Raw genomic sequence first — 22,701 nt, 5'->3', positions numbered from 1 at the left:
GATATCGTGGGTATAAAGTGTGTTGGTTATTTGTGCTCCAGTCCTAAAGGTTGGTGGTGTTATCTGGGAGATTTTTTTGGTGGTTATAAGGTCTGGCAAGACCAGCTGTGGTGAAAACAAGTGGTGATGTGGAGTGGCTCTTGAGCGGGAAGGACTACATAGTGGGAGTGGTGACTATAAGTGGATCTTGGAGACTTTTCATGGGTTGTGTGGTGTTTTCTTGTTGGTGACTAGTCTTTAGGAGGTTGTGGCGTCAACTGAGGGAGAGCACGGGTGAGGTGTGAGGTGGAGCGTGATTTTGTGGATATTTTGTTTTAGCTCATGCTGTGTTGAATTAGGAGTGTAGATGGGATGTTATTACGGCATTTCTTGATGTGTGGAGTTAAAGATTAATTTTGAGAGTATTGATTGATTGCAATCCATGTGTCCAGCTGTGGCCTTGGATCTTATCTCAGTTGAGATTTGTGGGGACCACTGATCTGGAGTAGTGTCGTCCCCTGGGTTAATTCTTATGAAATTAATATTTTTCCATGATTTATATGTGTACCATTGATATTTTATTTTTGTATTATTTCATGCATTGCCTATATTTTCTTTATGTAATATACCTATGTTTATTTATGTCTTGCTTTTGAATTATTCCAATTATTCACGTAACTGATCATAACACCAGAGTGAAGCCTTAGGAGACTGTTGGAGGTAAGCAGAGTTATAATGGTGTTGTGCAGTGAGTAGAGGCCCCGGACAGCTGGGGAGGGTGGGATTTTCTCTTACTATCCGGACCCTTAAAACTCCTGAGACAGGAAAACGTAATCTCTTCTTTGGGAGCAAACCGACCGTGAGTGAAAGCCTTGACATGGGGGCCCGTCCGGGATACTGAATAAGTTGGAGTAACAGGGTGTTCAGTGTTGTAAAGTGGTTAACTGTATAGTGTTATGATATATTGAAATTGCTGATTGGTTATAAACAGTTACAAAATGGCGAGTGAACGAGTTAATGATTTCATGGAGAGTGGAGATGTTAGTTTAATGAACCAGATGAGCAAAGAAGAGTTGTGTTGTTGTTGTTGTTGTTTTTTTTTTTTTTTTTTTTTACGGTAAGGCCTATTTTTTTTTTTACGGTAAGGCCTATAGCGCCTGTAGGCACACTTGAAGAGTCTATGGGAAGCGCTGTTCTGCTTCCGCCCATTGGTGGGGCAGGCAATTTTATTTCATGTGGCCCATGAATTACAGGTAGAGTTGAGTGCTGAGGAAATAGTGGCAATGAGAGTGGAATTAAAAACTGCTCTGAAGGAGAAAGATTGGTTCAGAAGAGTTGAGATTAGTGATGATGAGAGTATTGGTGTGGAGCACCGTAGAGACTTTGAGGGTTTTGAGATGCCTCCATTCGCTGGATTAATGGAAGGCCTTTCGGGCAGTGAAAAAATAGAGATGTTTACACTGCAGATGGAAACAGAGAAAGAGAGAATAAGGGCTGATAAGGAGGTTAGGTTAAAACAGGCTGAGTTAGGGTGTGGCAGAAGAAAGGGTGGTGATGGAGAGAAGGAAGTAAAATATGTGCCTGAGTTCATTGAAGGAGGAGAAGAATTTCTTCCTCCAGTTTGAGAAAACTGCAAAACTTAGGAAATGGAATGTTTATGATTGGGCATTGTTAGTCCAAACCAAGTTTAAGGGAAAGGCCAGGGAAGCTTATGTGAATTTGGATGATGAGGAAGTTGGTGATTATGAGACCATCAAGGAGGCTGTGCTTCACTCCACCCTGTTAAGCCCCAATGTGTATAGAGAAAAATTCCGAGGTGTGAAAAAGCATCCGGGCTCACATACTTAGAAATGGCACGAGACTGCGGACTGAAGTTTGACCGGTGGATGAAAGCAAAAAACGTCGAGACGGTAGAGGAGATGAGGGACGTGATATTGATGGAGCACTTTCTGGATCAAATATCTCCTGTTATAAAATATGAGTTAATCTCTCATGGTGTAAAAGATATTATGGAGGCTGGCCATAGGGCAGACAATTACTGTGAGGCCCACGGGATAAAAGTAGATGAGCCACAAGGATTGAGAAAACCCTATTTCAACAAGGGAAACAACAACAATAACCATAACCACAAATATAAACCCAACTTTCAAACAAACTTCAAACCTTATTATAAATCCAGCCCTCCAAAAGTCAACTTCTATAAAAGTAACCAAACAACACCTAATTATAACCAAAGACCTGTGGCTCCTAAAAGCTGGCAAGGTAATGCTCCAAGTTACCAGAGAGGTGGAAAATTTAACCAGGTAGAGCCTGTTAAATGTTTGGGCTGTGGAATGAAAGGCCATGGGTTGTGGCAGTGTAAGAAATCCAACCATAATCAAGTGGCAGCAGTAGCAGCAAGAAGGGATCCGGTTGGAATACTTAGAGAAATGTTCCCACAGCCACCAGAGATCAATGAGGATTTTAAGGACTTTGTAATAGAGGGTGTGGCCAAGACAGTGGGTGGTGTTGAGAAGAAAATAAAAATACTGAGAGACACTGGAGCTAATCAAAGTGTAATCCTGGAGGGAACACTTCCATGGTCTGATGAGAGTGATGCTGGCCATGAAATTCAGTGCAGTGGAGCTGGAGGCAAATTCAATATGCCCCTGCATAATATGTGGTTGGACTGTGGGTATGTCACAGGTGAGGTGACAGTTGGAGTAAAAGAAGAACTGCCTATAAAAGGAATAGACATGCTTCTGGGAAACGACTTGGCAGGAAATAAAGTCATTCCTAGCCTACAAATGGTGGAGGATCCAGTAAAGGAAATGGAGAAAGAGGTCCATATGGCAGTTAACCCCAGTCTAACAGTAGAGAAAGATTTGGTGCCAGAAGTGTACCCTGTCTGCGCAGTCACCAGGGCGATGGCAAAGAGGAAGGCTGCTGAAGGTGATAGAGGACATCCAGGAAGGTGTGGGCCTGGATGCTTTGTTCATGAAAAATGAGGAAAATAGTGATGAGAGGCATAGAGACTCAGAAAAAGCTGAAAATTGGGTGGAGCCTTGAATGGACTTTGTAGTGAGAAGGGGACAGTTGGTGAAAGAACAGGAAAAAGATGAGAGTTTGAAAGACATGTGGAATGAAGCAAAAAGGGCGGATGAGGTTGTTGATAAATTTGTGGGTTATTTAGTGGAGAATGGCATTTTGATGAGAAATTGAAGGCCTTTGGATGCCCCAGCCAGTGAACATTGGAGAGTGAAAAGGCAAATTGTAGTCCCTAGGGTGTATAGAAAGAAAATTCTGGAGATGGCACATGAAGGAAATTTGTCGGGTCATCTAGGAGTTAGGAAAACTTTGGGAAAAATTTTGTGCCACTTTTACTGGCCGAAAGTGAAGCCTGGTGTAGCAGGCTTGTGTAAAACATGTGAGTTATGTCAGAGGGTGGGCAAACCTAATCAGTTGATTCAGCCTGCCCCCCTCCACCTGTGGTGGATGAACCCTTCTCAAAAATTGTGATTGATTGTGTTGGCCCATTACCAAGATCTAGAAGGGGGAATCAATACATATGAACCATAATGTGTGCATCCTCTAGGTTCCCTGAAGCAATTCCCCTCTGGAGTATTAACTCTAAAATCATTGTCAGGGAGTTAGTTAAGTTTTTCTCATGGGTTGGGATTCCAAAAGTGATTCAGTCGGACAAGGGGAGTAATTTTACATCACGCTTGTTTGGAGAACTTTTAAGGGGATTAAAAATAGAACAGAAATTGTCAAGTGCTTACCACCCTCAATCCCAAGGATGCATTGAGAGGTTTCATCAAACTGTTATTGCCAACGAGAAAGAGATAGAGAGAGAGAGAGAGAGAGAGAGAGAGAGAGAGAGAGAGAGAGAGAGAGAGAGAAAGTGTGAGAGACAGAGAGGGGGAGAGAAGTAGAGCGAGAGAGAGAGAGAGGGATAGAGGGAGCGATGGAAGTTGTTTACAAGATAGGAAGTGCTGAGTCCCGTCTCATAGATAGAGAATTCCTGGGTCAGCGGATGAGGTCAGAGGGTGAGTTCACTGCCTCATGCCAGGCCACACCAAGGAGCAGTCCTGAACAAGCTATCGTAGAGTACACGTTAACATCGTCATCTTGTAACGTGCCGTAGACCCGAACACGTAAGTTCATTGTCCTTCAGACGTATGCTTATTTACCCCACACGCTATTCTATGAGTGTACTTATCGTATTTAGTGTCGCATAATGTATTTAGTCTCACAAACGTAGCATATATGTACTTATATCACAGCCGTTCTCATTTGGTGGGAATGCGGGTGTAATATAAGGATTCGACCCGTCGAGGGGTCCTAATTATTTCACCTGCATCCTTGCCAAAGGGAAACGCGCTTATTATATTGTTTGTTTGTATTTTATCGTAGTGCCTTTGTCAACAGGTTTTGACCGAAAAATATATATATTATCGCGTCAACGTGAGGGTCTCACTGTCCTGCAACCACCTTGATGGGCGGTAACAGTCAAAACGTGAGGTCCACGACGACACGACAGTGACGACAACGGTGAAACAGGATATTTGCAGGCCTCCCATGACAGTGACAAGCAGTGATGAACATCATATTTATGTGCACTCAGTAACACTCTACGGGATCTACTTGTCATACTCAACAATTAGTTGGTGCACCAGTGATTGTTACTCATGTGTGTGTATGTGTGTATCATTGAATGACAACAAACTTACGAGCACATATTTATGTGCATGCAGTGAAACTCTACGGGATTCACTTAGCGCAATCCATACCCAGTTTGTACAGTGGTGATCGTTAATTGTGTTTATGTATGTATAAGGGATAGGAAATGGTGACAAACAGTGAACGTACCTACGTACTCAATGAATGAAATTCTACGGGGATCACTTATCAGATTCCGCAGTCAGTGTAAATATTAGTAATTGTTGACTTGTGTTTATAAGGATAAGAAGTGCGTTAAAGAGTGACAAACACATTGTCAGGCAACAGCGACAATGGATTAGGTCGTGAAATCGAGTCTCTCTCTCTCTCTCTCTCTTTATAGATGCTGAGTTAGAAAGAGCTATGATAGCTGAATGGGACGTTTAGACGACGACATGAACTTCCTAAGGGATTTATCTATTGTATTTCACAACCGGCTTGTATGTTATTTGTAGTGTACGGATCAAGTGACGAGAGCATCTTCACTACTGTCTGCGCATTTACCAAGGCACCGGTATTAAGCTGTTGAGCCACTTCTGCTGACACACATATGGTGTGTAATGTCTGCTGACGCACTTATGGTGCGTAATTCTGCGGACGCATTAGGCTATTGAGCCACTTCTGCTGACACACATATGGTGTGTAATGTCTGCTGACGCACTTATGGTGCGTAATTCTGCAGACGCATTAGGCTATTGAGCCACTTCTGCTGACACACATATGGTGTGTAATGTCTGCTGATGCACGTATGGTGCGTAATTCTGCGGACGCACGTATGGTGTGTATCATTTGCTGACACACATATGGTGTGTAACCTTTGCCACCAGTACCCATAGCAAACTTGGAGGAAGCCTATAGACATCATTGTTATCATCTACCTTCCAGCATGGAAGAAAACAAATCTGAGAAGGCCAGCTCACCTGAGCTTGAGCCAAAAGACATTGTTCCTGGAGACGTAGGCATGGAGCCAATGATGGAGGAAGGCCTGGAATCAACAGATGGTAGAATTGAAAGACTGCCACATAACATCACACATCCATGGCAAAGTGAGAAGGACTCAAACTCCACTACGCTGTCAGAGGATCAGGACATCACGGAACAGCTATTTGAACGCAGTCAACAAATACAACATGTTTACTCACATATCGACCGTAGTGAGAAGCTTCAACGAAAGTGTAAATCAGCTACGTGCAGTGAAGAAAACAGGACATGGTAGAGCAATGCCAACCTTGCTAAAGAAATCTCTCCTATTACTGAATCGGAAACGGCTTCTGGGCGTGAAGGCAACTCGTCCTTCTCTTCAGTATCCGAACCAGGACAGTCTCACCAGGGGGAGTATGAGATTACTGTCCGAGACTGTACTGGCACGACCAACCTGACTATACCCTCTACAAACAGACAGGAGGTGGGCGATAATAACTCAACCAGGTCATCAAAACCACCTGGAAACCAGGAACCAACTGTCACTTCGAGGAATGAGGGATGGATGAAGGAGTTGCTAACCACCTTGAAACTTTCTCAGAAGCCATTGCCCATGTTCAGCGAGGGCTCTTGTGCAGATTACTGGGCGTTCAAGCGCGCATTCCAAGGTCACGTTCAAGAGGATGGAATATCAGAACGTCAAAGGTTGGGATATCTGATCGCAGCCTATTCTGGCGCAGCAAAACAAGAGTTGTGCGGTTGTCAGGAACTAGAGGATCCCAAGGAAGGATATAAAGAGGCCTGGGACTTACTGGAAACCAGACATGGTAACAAACGTACATACATTCAACACTTGATCAAAGGAATATGTGAGGGACCAAGCCTGAGGATGAACGATATCAAAGGCTTGCGCCTTTTCGTGGATGCCTTGAGCACCTGCGTGAGGAACTTGAAAATTATGGGAGAACTAAAACAAATTGAAACATATGCATCTATGCACATCATAACAGGGAGATTTAAAGGGAAACTAAGAGAAGACTACGTGGATGAGTCATATAAACATGAAGAACTGAACATGGGCACCTCGTGCGATGCCGAGTGGTTGTTAACATTTACAAAAAACATGCTCAGAAAGGCTGAGAAGGACGGAGAACGGATAGAAGATTCAAACAGACAACGTGCAAACTCGTCATATGAATCCTTACCAAATAGGAAGACTATGGGATTGATGACCGCGACGTCAAGGGTGACGAACAGAAGTCAGACACAGTGCTCGCTGTGTCAGGGACACCATCCCATCAACACATGTAGATGCTTCATTGAGATGAATACAACTGACCGCCTCTCACTAGTGCGACGAGAGCGGCGGTGTTTGGCTTGCTTCGGCTATAATCACTGGATCACGACATGTCCCCGAAAGGTGATGTGTGGTATTGATGGCTGCCTAGAATTTCATTCTCACCTGTTACATTTCACAGGAAATACAATAGATAGCCATATTCAAGGCAGATCAACGAGGCTCCCAAATGTTCCTCAAGGACTAAAATGAACTCACCTTGGTGGAGACACCCCTCTTTCCCTTCATAAGAGATTAAGACAGGCGCCGCTACGGGCCATTATGCCACCAGACCCATCCACAAGTAATACTAACCCCGAAGCAACTAGTTCCTCACAGAAAGAAAGTACAGATAAATTCAACACACTGGTGACCCTTAACAAGAACAAGAAGGATCCTTTCAGATGGTTCAGCACTGGACAAACAGGAGACGAGGATGTTTCAACACCAAGTACTCCCTATCATAAGGCATGACTGAGGAGTAGAAGTTCAAGCAGAGTAGTTCTCCCCATTGTAAAGGTGAAGGTGGGAGCTAAGAGCCAAGACCCAAGAAACTCCATCATTACGGGTGCCGTCTTAGATTCAGGTAGTGATAGATCTTATTGTACGTGGTCTAGCAGATCGTCTACAAGCCAAAGGGAGCCAGTGCAGCTAACTATTGGCACAATTATGTGTGAAGATACACAGTTAAACACTGAACAACTTGATTTAATGGTGACCAGCACAGGAATGAGGAAGAGCCGAACCGTTCTTATTCCCCAAGTTATAGTTGTGACAGAACTCCCATCCTCTCTGAAAGGTTCTGTTGCAAGGTCCAGTGATATGGAAGTGTGGTCTCACCTTCGAGACATTGCACAGTTCCATGCTCCAAAGGAAGTGGAACTTTTAATAGGCTTAGATATACCCCAAGCCCTAGTACCATTAGAAGTAAGATCTGGAAAGGATGGAGAACCATTCGCAATGTGCACCCTTCTTGGTTGGACAATTAATGGCCCTATGGGACTAGACGGCCATGATGTAACCACAGTGAACAGTCACATCACCACGACAATTGCAGAAAATCAAAGAAAACACCTGGACCACCAAGTCAACCTTTTATGTGAACTAAATGCCACCAACAACAACTGTGATGATCCCATCTCTGTCGAAGACAAAAGAGTCACGAAATTATGGTCAGAGAACGTAGTACAAGTGGATGGACCTTACCAACTTCCCATCCCATTTCGCAACAAGAGCCCAGACGTTCCAGACAACAAAGAACGTGCCGAACGACGGTTGGCAAGCCTTAGGAGACGTCTCGTGAAACATCCGGAACTCTTCATCCGATATCAAGAAGAAATGTCACGCTTACTTAGTGAAGGCCATGCCGAGCGAGTTCCCTCTCATAATCTCAATACTACACCTGGCAAGACTTGGTATCTCCCACATCATCCAGTACTAAATCCTAAGAAACCAGAAAAGATGAGAATAGTCTTCGATTGTGCAGCCACTTATAAGACGTTATCATCAAACAGTCAAGTGATGCAAGAACCCGACCTTAACAACAACTTGATGGGCGTCCTCCTCAGATTTCGACAAAAAAAGGGTAGTTATAATGGCAGATATTGAAGCTATGTTCCACCAAGTGCTCGTGACTCCGGAACACAGAGACGCACTGAGATTCCTCTGGTGGAACAATGAACATATGTTAGGGCCTCCTGCTACGTACCGAATGAAGGTGCATCTGTTTGGGGGAGTGTGGAGCCCTTCATGTGCAGCATTTGCTCTACAACGAACATTCCAGGATCACGGAAAATATCTTCATGAGGAGATCCAGAAGGCGAGCCGCAATTTCTACGTCGACGATCTACTACACTCAGTAGAATCCCCAGGCAAGGCTACAATTGTTATTCATAGGCTCAGAAAGTTGTTAAACAAGGGAGGATTCAGGCTCACAAAATGGTCCTGTAACCAAAAGAGGGTTCTTAAGGAAGTGCCACAGTCGGAGCAGGCCATGGGAGTGAAGGAAATCCTATTGGGCGACAAGTTGCCCACGGAGCGAGCGCTGGGCATTCTGTGGGATCTGGAAGAGGACGAATTAGCGGTGCAAGTCCAAATACCAAAGAAACCAGAGACGAAGCGGGGTCTCCTAAGCATGATCAGCTCTATATATGACCCTTTGGGCTTTCTCGCCCCTAGTGTCATAAGAGCAAAGATGATCTTCCAGGAAGAGTGCACACGCAGAACAGGATGGGATGAGAAATTAGCTGACAAAACGATGACAGCTTGGCGAAGGTGGCTAACTGACCTTCCCTATCTTACGCGCATACGCGTTCCACGATGTTATCGACACGAATCAACCGGTAGTACGACAGACGTACAACTGCACCATTTCAGCGACGCTTCTCAGCATGCCTATGGCGTGGTGTCATACCTGAGGATGACAAATGCAGAAGGAGCACATCAAATCTCTTTTGTGTGTGGTAAGGCCAAGCTGGCCCTCTGAAACAACAGACCATACCCGTCTTGAATTGTGTGCTGCAGTATTGGCCACAAGGGCAGACAAACAAATACGTAAAGAGCTTGACCAAAGAATCGATAGAACGACGTTCTGGACAGACAGCACAGCCGTCTTACAGTATATTAGAAATACTGAACGACGCTTTCACGTCTTTGTGGCCAACCGGATTTCGGCGATTCATGAAGAATCTAACCCAGAACAGTGGAGGCACGTGACCTCGTCAATAAACCCGGCAGATGACGCCAGTCGGGCCTGAACGGAATGGAGCTCTCGAGGAGCAGCAGATGGATTCGAGGGCCAGCTTTCCTCTCTTTAGATGAAGATCAGTGGCCGAGGAATGACTTAGAGGTTCCAAATCTCACTGATGAGGACCCAGAAGTGAAAAAAGAAACTACAGTACTGGTAACTAACGTAAGTCAAGGACAGGACATCCTGGAGAATTTATGGAACAGATACTCCTCTTGGTACAGGCTCCTGAAAGGAGTAGCGTGGATTAGGAGATTCCTACAATGGCTGGTGGGGAAGAAAGATGGGTCGTGTCATCAGGGTAACAGACTCTTGGCAAGAGAGGTAGAAGAAGCAAGGCTTGCAGTATTGAAGTGCCTACAAGGGAAACACTTCTCTCAAGAAATTAAAACATTAGAAGGGACACAGTGTGTAAAGCATGGCGATATGAGTCGATTAGAACCTCATTTGGGCATGGATGGCTTGATCAGAGTAGGCGGCCGCTTGACACGAGCGGCCCTACAGACAGACCAAAGGACCCCGATACTGCTACCAAGGGAGGACAGACTCACGGAACTTCTTGTGCAAGAAATACATGCTACCAAGACCGGACACTCAGGCCGTGAATACACACTTGCGGCATTACGCGAAAACTACTGGATTCCTAAATGCCGACGGCTACTTGATTGCGTGATACGAACCTGTGTAACGTGTCGAAGGACCAATTGGACACACACGAGACAAAGAGAGGCCGATCTCCCTGAGGATCGTCTACTCTCTGGAGACCGGCCGTTTACTTATACAGGTGTAGATTGCTTTGGCCCTATCCTGGTTAAACAAGGGCGAGCTCGTGCAAAAAGATGGGGTTGTTTATTTACTTGCCTGACCACCAGAGCCATACATTTAGAACTCCTTACTTCTCTAAGTGCAGACTCTTTCATTTCTGCTCTAACAAGGTTCACGGGACGCAGAGGTACTCCCAAACGCATTCACTCTGACAATGGAACAAATATGCTTGGAGCCACCCGTGAACTAAAGGAAGCAGTGAGCAGTTGGCATAATAATAACATAGTCAGAGACGCTATCCTCCGACGCCAAGTAGAATGGCGATTCAATCCACCAAAGGCTTCGCACATGGGCGGAGTATGGGAACGCCAAATCCGGACAGTAAGGAAGGTCCTTCAGGCAGTGGTAGGCTCCCAAATACTGGATGATGAACGCCTTCATACACTATTCTGCGCTGTGGAAGAAATCGTTAATGGAAGACCTATCACTCCTGTGTCCGACGACCCCAACGACCTTACAGCACTAACGCCACTTCACTTACTCCGGATGGGAGCTGACTACCTCCCTATTGGCAATGACCTGACTGTAGCAGACACATACCGCCGTCGATGGAAACACGCTCAGTATATAGCAGATCAGTTCTGGAAAAGGTGGCTCAAGGAATATCTTCCTACACTCTGGCAAAGACGAGGACCCTTAAGAACTCGATGCAACTGGCACCATGGCGACATTGTACTCATCACAGATCAACCCCTACCTCGAAGTCAATGGATGCTTGGCAGAATACTAGAAGTGATACCAAGTGAAGATGGCTTTGTTCGCCAAGTCAAGGTGAAGACAGAAAACTCTGTGCTCACACGCCCAGTGTCCAAACTTTGCCAGTTAGAAGGTGTCCACCGCAACAACGCCCCATGAGTATGGTTTCGAGGTCCGAGTACCTTGACAGGGGGAGTGTTATCGCCAACGAGAAAGAGAGAGAGAGAGAGAGAGAGAGAGAGAGAGAGAGAGAGAGTGTGAGAGAGACAGAGAGGGGGAGAGAAGTAGAGCGAGAGAGAGAGGGATAGAGGGAGTGATGGAAGTTGTTTACAAGATAGGAAGTGCTGAGTCCCGTCTCATAGATAGAGAATTCCTGGGTCAGCAGATGAGGTCAGAGGGTGAGTTCACTGCCTCATGCCAGGCCACACCAAGGAGCAGTCCTGAACAAGCTATCGCAGAGTACATGTTAACATCGTCATCTCCTTGTAACGTGCCGTAGACCCGAACACGTAGGTTCATTGTCCTTCAGACGTATGCTTATTTACCCCATACGCTATTCTATGAGTGTACTTATTGTATTTAGTGTCGCATAATGTATTTAGTCTCACAAACGTAGCATATATGTACTTATATCACAGCCGTTCTCATTTGGTGGGAATGTGGGTGTAATATAAGGATTCGACCCGTCGAGGGGTCCTAATTATTTCACCTGCATCCTTGCCAAAGGGAAACGTGCTTATTATATTGTTTGTTTGTATTTTATCGTAGTGCTTTTGTCAACAGGTTTTGACCGAAAAATATATATATATTATCGCGTCAACGTGAGGGTCTCACTGTCCTGCAACCACCTTGATGGGCGGTAACACAAACCATGAAAAATTTTTTGAGGATGTATTGTGTAGATATGGGAGTTGACTGGGATGAAGCCTTGCCTTGGGTATTATTTACTCTGAGGGACAGTATACAGGAATCAACAGGATTTAGTCCCTTTGAGTTAGTCTATGGCCCTTAAGAAAGTTGTTGAACAAAAAGTCAAAATTTATATGGGATGAGAAATGTGAGGAGGCTTTCAAGGAGATTAAGTCAATGTTAGTCAATGCCCCTGTTCTTCATATGCCTGACTGTTATAAACATTTCTTATTGTATGTAGATGCTAGTCAGTATGGGATAGGAGGAGTACTGATGCAAGAACACGAGGGAGTTGAACATCCTATAGGTTATTATTCAAAGAAATTGTTGCCATACCAGTTTGCCTATAGTACAATTGAAAAAGAGATTTTGGGACTTGTGTTGAGTTTAAATCATTTTGAAGTGTATGTGAAAGGCACTGGTTACCCTCTACAAGTGTATACTGATCATAACCCCCTTGTTTTCTTGCACCGGATGAAGAACACCAACCAGAGATTGATGCGGTGGTGTTTGATATTACAGGATTATGATTTAGAAATAAAACATGTGAAAGGTAAAGATAATGTAATAGCTGATGCCTTGTCCCGCATTCCTCTTGGTCGTGAGGCATCTGGATAGGTGCCTCACGCCCATTTTGGGAGGGGGATGTTACGGTTTGTGCCTTAATTTTCTTTATTTTATTGTGTATATACATATTATTATTATTATTATTATGTTTATGATGAGCAAATTTAAATGTAGAATAAGGAGTAATGTCTTTGTGCAAGACTATGCGTTTTTTTTTTGCCCCCGTTGCATTGTGAGAGCCCGTGCTCCTTTTGTTTCTCTCTTCCTCAGCGGGCGCCTCCTGAGAGGGATGTGTTTTGGTGGTGTTGGAGAAATTTTGTGGTGATATCGTGGGTATAAAGTGTGTTGGTTATTTGTGCTCCGGTCCTAAAGGTTGGTGGTGTTATCTGGGAGATTTTTGTAGTGTTTATAAGGTCTGGCAAGACCAGCTGTAGTGAAAACAAGTGGTGATGTGGAGTGGCTCTTGAGCGGGAAGGACCACATAGTGGGAGTGGTGACTATAAGTGGATCTTGGAGACTTTTCATGGGTTGTGTGGTGTTTTCTTGTTGGTGACTAGTCTTTAGGAGGTCATGGCATCAACTGAGGGAGAGCACGGGTGAGGTGCGAGGTGGAGCGTGATTTTGGGAATATTTTGTTTTTGCTCATACTGTGTTGAATTAGGAGTGTAGATGGGATGTTACTACAACATTTCTTGATGTGTGGAGTTAAAGATTAATTTTGAGAGTATTGATTGATTGCAATCCATGTGTCCAGCTGTGGCCTTGGATCTTATCTCAGTTGAGATTTGTGGGGACCACTGATCTGGAGTAGTGTCGTCCCCTGGGTTAATTCTTATGAAATTAATATTTTTCCATGATTTATATGTGTACCATTGATATTTTATTTTTGTATTATTTCATGCATTGCCTATATTTTTCTTTATGTAATATACTTATGTTTATTTATGTCCTGCTTTTGAATTATTCCAATTATTCACGTAACTGATCATAACACCAGAGTGAAGCCTTGGGAGACTGTTGGAGGTAAGCAGAGTTATAATAGTGTTGTGCAGTGAGTAGAGGCCACGGACAGCTGGGGAGGGTGGGATTTTCTCTTAATATCCAGACCCTTAAAACTCCTGAGACAGGGATAACATAACCTCTTCTTTGGGAGCAAACCGACCGTGAGTGAAAGCCTTGACATCATAAAAAACAATAGATAATAGGGGGGATGCGGGATGTGGTCCCAAAAAATTTGTACAAGATACAGGCAACCCTCGCTTAACGAAGGGATTACGTTCCTAAAAAACCTTTCGTTAAGCAAACCGATTATAACAAGTTTAACCCCTGAATTGAATTTCTATTGAGAGTAAACAAAGCGAGAGTGCATCACAGTACAGTGAAAGGTTTGATGAAAGGAAAAATTATGAAGTTAAACTTTTAGGCAGTTTAACCCCTTCGCGCCGGATGTTAAAAAAGCCCGCTGGTATGACGTGCGGGTGGTAGTGCCGTGCGCCCGAGCGCGGGAAACTCGTGCAAGCTTGTCATACTTGTCGTCTTTGTGTATTATGCTGCTATTTTTTAGTCACTATATCGCCTTCAAAGAGGAAAGTGGACGCTTCTCTCTTCGGAGAAAAAGAGAGAGAGAGAGTATGACATTTGGTAATATTTTAGACATAAGCAGGATGCATGTAGCTTATCTTTCGAGAGGAAGAGGGGGAGGGAGGGAAGGGAGAGGGAAACGAAGGGAGGAGAGAGAGAGAGAGAGAGAGATTAGAAAATTTGTTGTTTTTGTATTTGTGTGTGTGTGTGTGTGTGTGTGTGTGTGTGTGTGTGTGTGTGTGTGTGTGTGTAATTCACTGTTTGATCTGCTGCAGTCTCTGACGAGACAGCCAGACGTTACCCTACGGAACGAGCTCAGAGCTCATTATTTCCGATCTTGGGATAGGTCTGAGACCAGGCACACACCACACACCGGGACAACAAGGTCACAACTCCTCGATTTACATCCCGTACCTACTCACTGCTAGGTGAACAGGGGCTACACATGAAAGGAGACACACCCAAATATCTCCACCCGGCCGGGGAATCGAACCCCGGTCATCTGGCTTGTGAAGCCAGCGCTCTAACCACTGAGCTACCGGGCCGTGTGTGTGTGTGTGTGTGTGTGTGTTTCACTGTTTGATCTGCTGCAGTCTCTGACGAGACAGCCAGACGTTACCCCACAGAACGAGCTCAGAGCTCATTATTTCCGATCTTCGGATAGGCCTGATACCAGGCACACACCACACACCAGGACAACAAGGTCACAACTCCTCGATTTACATCCCGTACCTACTCACTGCTAGGTGAACAGGGGCTACATGTGAAAGGAGACACACTCAAATATCTCCACCCGGCCGGGGAATCGAACCCTGGTCCTCTGGCATGTAACTTATCTTTCGAGAGGGAGATGGGGAAGGAGGAAAGGGAGATGGGGAGGGAGGGAATGGAGAGAGAGAGAGACAGAGAGAGAGATAGGAACAGTCTATGCCATTGGGTAATTTTAGACACAAGGCGGGACGCATTTAGCTTATCTTTAGTGATTGGTGGAGACAAGGATAGTGGGAGGAGCACTAGGATTTCAAGGACAGCATATGGCGTGTGTAGTTGGTATCCAACACACTATACGGGACAACTGAACTGAAGAAAGCTCAGAAAAGAAATATGACGTCTACGTAGGCATCACCGTATTTGCTACTGGGGCTTCATGACGCCCACATAGGCGTCACCATATTGAAGGGGTTAATTTAAGTCATTATAATGTACACTTATGTATGTATGTACGTAATTTTATAATGTTGATGATCTTAAATTTGTGAAGGGAGGGAGAGTGAAACGGGAAAGACACTAATGGGCAACCTGTGGAATGTAAACAAAGGGCGCATCATTGTATCACATACAAAACTTATGTACCACATTGCATGTGGCACTCAGTTTGAAAATGCGGTTGGGCAAACCGATCACGCAAATTAAATTAATTATAATATTTCTTCAGTTGCATTATAACAAAAACGCGTAAATCGAGAGTTATCTGTATGTACATAAAAAGTGAGCTGAACTGTGTGGGATGATCTTGATCTTGATTTTGATGGTACATGTGACTCAGCATATCTGCTGAAGCTATGGTCACTAAGCAATCAGCACCCAGGATCTGGAACAGCATGCTCTCATTGCTTATGTCTTCTATAATAGTGTGGCATGAATGAAATAATCTGGCGAAACTAAGACATGCCGTAATGCCACCCAAGCTTCCTTTTCCATATAGTGTAACTTGTTTTTTGTTTAGCCATGTGCGGTATACTACAAACACTCAACCCTTGTTTATCCGGATATCAGTTAATCTGGACAGTGTCCGAATAATAATTCAATAATTTGAGGCCAGACAGCCAACAAATGAATTCAAACAATGTCTGTCTTGCACACTTCCAAAAACGGCCAATAGATGGTGGCGCCGTTGCAGTAGGCGGTTGTAAACAAGTCTGACTGACGCTAGTGAACACTACGTATTGTCTGGTATCAGTGAGCAAGTTTGTGCATTTTTCAGTACCTCAGAACTCTTCATTGTGTCTCCCAAGGGTGTTAGGTGTGATTGAGTGACCCTAGCTGTGACATAAAAGCTGGAACTAATAAGAAAATTAGAGAAAGGAGGTAGAGTTGCAAGTGTTTGTGAACAATATGTTTTATTTTTTTTTATTTATTTTTTTTTTTTGTGCAAGAGAGAAACCCAGCCAAGGGCAACAAAAATTTTATTGAAAAAAAAAGCCCACTGATGTGCTTGTCTGCCCAAAAAGATTGAAAGAAATGTAGTTAGAAGGAATGGTAAATGAGTCATCATTTTTCTATCTTTCCAATTCTAAGCTTTGCGTGAATAATGTATGTGTGTGTAGGCAGATGTTGTTTTATGTGAAGGAAGAGAGTTGTCTATAGAGGGCAGGCTGTGACTGCCCCCTTGTGTTGTGAGACACAAAGGGAAACATTCAATGAGGTGACAGCATCCCCTTAACCAGTGCTATAACACCTCACTGAGAGTAATTATTGTTTTGTCAGGTGTATACCGCCTCCTAGTATGGCCAAGCCAACTATGTTGGTACATTAGTAAATCAAAAGTTAAGTTGATAGAATATTCTGCTAAATACTGCATGGATCAAGTAGAAGTGGTAAAGATGCACCAAGGAAAAATGTAAGGAATGGAAAAAATGCTGCATTAAATACTGCCGTTATGAAGTGATATGTGCAGCAGCTAGAAAGCTGGCACAAAAATTGTTACAGATAATTTCAGGGAGGAATGATTGGTGGCTGTGATGATTCCGCAATCAAAACGGACTTTTTAATGCTACTGTGCAGGGTAAAGCTGGACACACCCAACAGTGCATGACATAGCTGTATCTTGTGGTAGTACAATAATACTCCACTTAATGAACGTTCGTCTAACGAATTTCCGGTTTAACGTACTACATATAAAGTTATACCAAAAAGTCCACATAACGTAGAACCACATCCGTTTTAGCGAATTTTCTGGGTTTGAATTTGCCGGGTGAGGGACCGAACACGGCAGCTTCGCTGTGATTGTCTGTCTCCCTGCCTGTCTCTAGTGCTCCTGGAGCTGGATCCAAGATTCTTTATCAACCTCAGAGCAACCTCCTGCTGCGAAATGGCTTCTATGAATGCTTGGGGGGACGGTGACGAGGTTGCTCTGAGGTTTCTGGGAACACCACCTCTCGAGGTGGTGTTACTGTCTTATATATGCATTTATGTTCACAAAACATTTCTATTAGCTTTTTACAAACCTTGACCCTAAGAAAGGATTGTTTTGTAATGCATAAAGTGAAATCTTACATGGAATACCAAAAAATAAAGCAGAGATGATGAGATCAGCCACAGACAGCAGAGACTCCGACGACTTGGCCGCTTTTTCTTCTTGTGACCTTTTTAGCTAGGCATGTTGTCTTTCATCACAATATTAAATTTGTTTCCACTCCTCTATTTCCTGCTATAATGAATATCATATCTTAGTATTCATATATGCTCATGCCATGAGGATAACCTGGCTAGAGGTATTGTACTAAGCTCAGATTCGCTCTTTTATACTAAAAAAAAAAAAAAAAGTAGGGAGTTGGGTATTCATTCCTTACTTCATACTATTTTTACTTTATACGGTCCCTTCTGGAATGCATCTACCATATAAATCGATGACCACCTGTATTCCTTTTGGGAGTACGTATGTGCAGTCCCCATGAGTTGCAGTTATTTTGATTTCTTTTGTTCCAATGTTTGAAGCCAGATGTACTGTAGGTGGTTGGACTCTTGCCATTAAAGTTTTGAAGGTAAATATTTGTCTAATTTAGTGGTAAAACAGGTGAGTAAAGAAAAAAAAAGAGTAAAGACTGACAGCTTGTATATGTTGAAATGTTTGAAATTGGTGGTGCTTTCATTTGGTTTGAATTGTTTTATTTATTTTACTGTAGATAAAACTTAATTTACAAACCAGTACATGGTGATTCAGGGCACCGTTAGACCAGGCTATGTAATAGTTTATAGGAGTCAACATATATAGTGGAGACTCAATAGTCGAACTTAATTAATTCCAAGTGGCTGTTCGACTATCAAAAAATTTGGCTACCAATATCTATAAATCAGCTAATATGTTTTTCAATGTATTTTTTTATAATTTTGATTTGTATTTAATGTAAATTAAGTCTGGTGATGGATAACATAAAAGAGGAGGGGAGATGGAGGAGAAGGAGGAGGGAGGCTATTTGTCAGAGGACGAGTCACCATCCATATAAAATGCCTGGTAACTTGGTATGATTCTTTTGAATCCTCTATTGGAGGGCACTTGCACTCTCACTAGATTCCTTGTTTTCACCATTAATAAACCTCATTGTTGTCATTGTAAGTTTCTAAATGAAAAACTACAGAAAGAAAGGAGAAGAATGTTGTTGTTCTCTCAACCGCGGTGCAGTGGCGGGACCAGGGATGTGCACCGGTATCTGGTATACCAGAATACTGGTATTTTAACTTTGGTGGTACCAGTATTACTGGTATCAGAATGGGAGAAGCACATGTGGAACTGTTCGAGTACCAGATATTTTTTCAAGTACCAAGTCAGACTTTTGCATTTAAGTATTGAAAAGTTCAACTTTTAAGACGTTCAAGTATTGAGTCTTCACTGTGTGAGTTGAATCTATTTAAGAGATTTCTAAAATATTAAAGGCTAAATTTCAGGTTTTGATGTTGAAGCTATTGAAAATAAAAGTACAAGTAGATGTCAGGGCAATACTTTTGAAAATTAACATTATTAGATTGTTGCATTCAATCATTTGTGTTTAAGTTTCAGAGTAGAAGTATAGAACTGCTTGTATGTAGTATTACATAACTTTGTTATTATTATTATTATTATTATTATTATTATTATTATTATTATTATTATTATCATCATCATTATTATCATCATTATATTAAAATATGATCTTCCAGCACTTGGATTGGAATTTAAAAAGTAAATTTAAACAAGAATAGAGTAATTGATACAATATGAAAATCATTATAGCTCAAGTATTTGCTTCCAGGGACTTGGAGCAGTTGAAGCAGATGAAATGGGAGTGTGTTGGTAAAGTGAAAAAGGTATTTGTTTATCCTGTCAAGTCATGCAAAGGACTTTCTGTTGACTCTGCACAAGCTCACTTCAGGGGACTGGTCTATAAAACAGCAAGGGACAGGTACATGAAGTCAGTGCTTTGAGGGAGATTAGTAATCAATACAAGAGAATAAAATGTGTGAACAAGTTTCAGTTTAGTCTCTTATTGTTAACGAAAAAATGGACACATATGTATTAAAAAACATGTAAACAATTTTATGCTGTATTTTATATCTATGAAGTAATGTAAGAAGTTTTTATTTAAGTCTCTTTTCTTCCATTTCTATGGTGTATCCAGAAAAAGATCCTTACTCTTTTTTTTAAGTAATATCATATCATATAATCACTACTTATATAAAAGAGACTTGAATTTTTTCTTATTTCCAGATCATTTATAATTGCCACTGAGAAGGGAACAATGATTACTGGGCGTATGGTGCCTTCAACTGTGCTGATAGAGGCTACCTTTGAAGACAATATATTGACTCTTAATTTTCCTGGGATGGAGGCACTACATGTGGACACTAAAGAAGTAGAGAAAAATTCCATACGTCTCAAAACAAAGTGTGTAACTAGTAACAGATCCTATCTCCCCCCTTACTATAAGCAGCAAGTCTTATTACCTAATTTTTCCTTTCTTATCTTACTCATTGTATCAGAGTCTCTTAACAGTCTTGCTGTATTCCCTGGATACTGTAATGTTTGCCCCTTTTATTTTATGGAAGGTATGCTTTTACTATTTTAGCACTTATTCAATCCTCATTTTATGTTTATATCAAAATAGTGTTTCATATCATTACCATTCTACAAACTGCTATCTCTCTCTCTCTCTCTCTCTCTCTCTCTCTCTCTCTCTCTCTCTCTCTCTCTCTCTCTCTCTCTCTCTCTCTCTCTCTCTCTCTCTCTCTCTCTCTCTCTCTCTCTCTCTCTCTCTCTCTCTCTCTCTCTCTCTCTCTCTCTCTCTCTCTCTCTCTCTCACTCTCTCTATGCAAGTAAAATTTTCTTGCCTATGTCACCAGTTCATCATGTTACTTTTTATCCTTGCAAAGATCTGCCTTTTTATATATTCTCTTTTTGCTTCCATGCTTGCACCATTTATAGAAAATATGTTTATATTCAATATTTGGTATCTTACAGAAATTACATTCTGTTAGTGATAGTCGCAAAGGGAAGCATTTGTCATGAGTTAACTTGCATGTGTGGGTATTTTTCATCAGTGGCCTTTCAGATCTTTTACTTAATTCTTTCTTATTCTAAGTTTAAATTCTGTCCTTCTCATCATGGATATATAGTTATTACTTTATCTTTAAGCATTCAGACTTACAGAGTGCATTTTATTCACTTTAATGATTCAAGATCTTAAACTTCATGCAGCATCTGGGGTGAAGATACTTATGGCTTGGATTGTGGGAAGAATGTCTCCTTATGGCTTCAAAAGATTCTGCTTCGCAAATGCAAACTCCTATATCATGCTGACCTGCCTGCTGACCGTGTGTCCAACCATCCTTTGGAGTCTTCATGTCCTCTTTTGAGGACAGATGATCATGTGAGGACAAAATCATAGTGGCTTTGTGCTTGATAATTAACCTAAAGAAAGAGTTTAAGTAGTTATTTATCTAAGAGTGTGGATTATGTAGTTTGATATATATATATATATATATATATATATATATATATATATATATATATATATATATATATATATATATATATATATATATATATATATATATATATATATATATATATATATATATATATATATATATATATATATATATATATATATATATATATATATATATATATATATATATATATATATATATATATATATATATATATATATATATATATATATATATATATATACACTTATCGCTCGGCTATCGCGCCCAATTGGGGCCGAAATAGCCGCGCTATAGCCGAAAACGCGATAGCCGAATTGAACAACTAATGGTGAAAATTGTTATTGGTACCGCAACCACAAATTTTACTCCTAATATCTCTCATTTTTGCTTCTTTTTAAATTACTGTATAATCCATTGGTACCAATTAAAACATAAAAAAAAAAATTACATCAGCTCATTGTATTAAATTTTACTAGAGATGTACCGATGCATCGGTATCGGTATCGGAATCGGCGGTATCGTCTTATTTTATGCCGATACTTACGATACCTAAAAGGAATTTACTACTTAGTGATATATTCGATATAAGATATTGATTACTGAGTAATTTACCTTTGCAAATGGCTTCAAAAAGCTTCTAGAATTTTTCCTATTTCACAAACGTTTTCAGAAGGACTTACAGCATCCCCCAAAACAAAGTATCCCATCTGATAAGGATCGCTGTCCACCAACTCATCCTGGTGTCCAGTGCAGTAATCACTATAAGTAGTAGTATCGGTATCGGTAGTATCAGTATCGATAGTAGTATCGGTATCTGCCCAATTAGGTGGTATCGGTATCGGTATCGGAATCGGCCAAAATTCTGGTATCGGTTTTGGCCAATGAGCGCTCAGATACCCCATGACGTCATGGCTGGGCGCGCGATAGCAGGCATCTGAGGTCGCGATAATGAAATTTTAGCAGCTTTTCATGGGTGCGTGATAGCAATAAAGCACGATAGCTGAAGTCGCGATAGCCGAGGGTTGACTGTATATATATATATATATATATATATATATATATATATATATATATATATATATATATATATATATATATATACACACACACACACACACACACACACACACACACACACACACACAGTGGAGACTCAATACCTGAACATCTAAATACTCAAACTTTTCAATGCTTGAACACAAAAGTTCGATTTAATACTAAAAAAAATACCTGATAGTCGAACATCCACACCCTTGGTTGTAAAACAAAGGCTCCCTGGCCTGCCCCTTCCCCCTTCATCAGTTGTGACTTGTGCTTCCGTGGTCATCAGAATAATATTTTCCTGCATTCTATCTGTAGTTTTCCATTGATAAACTTACATTAACAACAAAGGCTTATTAATGGTGAAAATATCTAGTAATCAAACAGCAGTACATTAGGTTGTATACAAAGCTCTGTCATCTTCCTTCTCACAGCTGCCACTGTACGGTTCTGATACTGTAATATTGGTATACTGGATGCCTGTGCACATCCCTAGTCCTACCTCAGTCTTGAGAAAAACAACATTTTTCTGCATTCTGTTCGGTAATTTTTTTATTTAGAAACTTATAATGGCACCAGAAAGATTTATTAGGGATGAAAATAAGGAATCTGGTGAGAGTGCAAGTGTTAGTGAGCCACAGCACTCCATTGGTGGATTCACAGTAAGCGCACCAGGAGAAATTTAACTTTA

General features: G+C 41.8%; 1 protein-coding gene across 3 annotated transcripts in view; it reads left to right on the top strand.

Annotated features, from left to right (window-relative positions):
- The window catches only part of LOC123510408 (mitochondrial amidoxime reducing component 2-like), a 73,122-nt gene that overhangs the window by 22,495 nt on the left and 27,926 nt on the right, over positions 1 to 22,701 (top strand). For all 3 annotated transcript variants that reach the window (XM_045265574.1, XM_045265573.1, XM_045265575.1), the window contains exons 3-5: positions 19,271 to 19,420; positions 19,726 to 19,902; positions 20,713 to 20,884. In XM_045265574.1, the coding sequence (XP_045121509.1) occupies positions 19,271 to 19,420; positions 19,726 to 19,902; positions 20,713 to 20,884 (499 nt within the window). The remainder of the gene's footprint in view (positions 1 to 19,270; positions 19,421 to 19,725; positions 19,903 to 20,712; positions 20,885 to 22,701) is intronic.

This window comes from Portunus trituberculatus, chromosome 29, assembly GCF_017591435.1.
Source record: "Portunus trituberculatus isolate SZX2019 chromosome 29, ASM1759143v1, whole genome shotgun sequence".
NCBI lineage: Eukaryota > Metazoa > Arthropoda > Malacostraca > Decapoda > Portunidae > Portunus > Portunus trituberculatus.
This window is presented reverse-complemented; position numbering and strand designations above follow the sequence as displayed.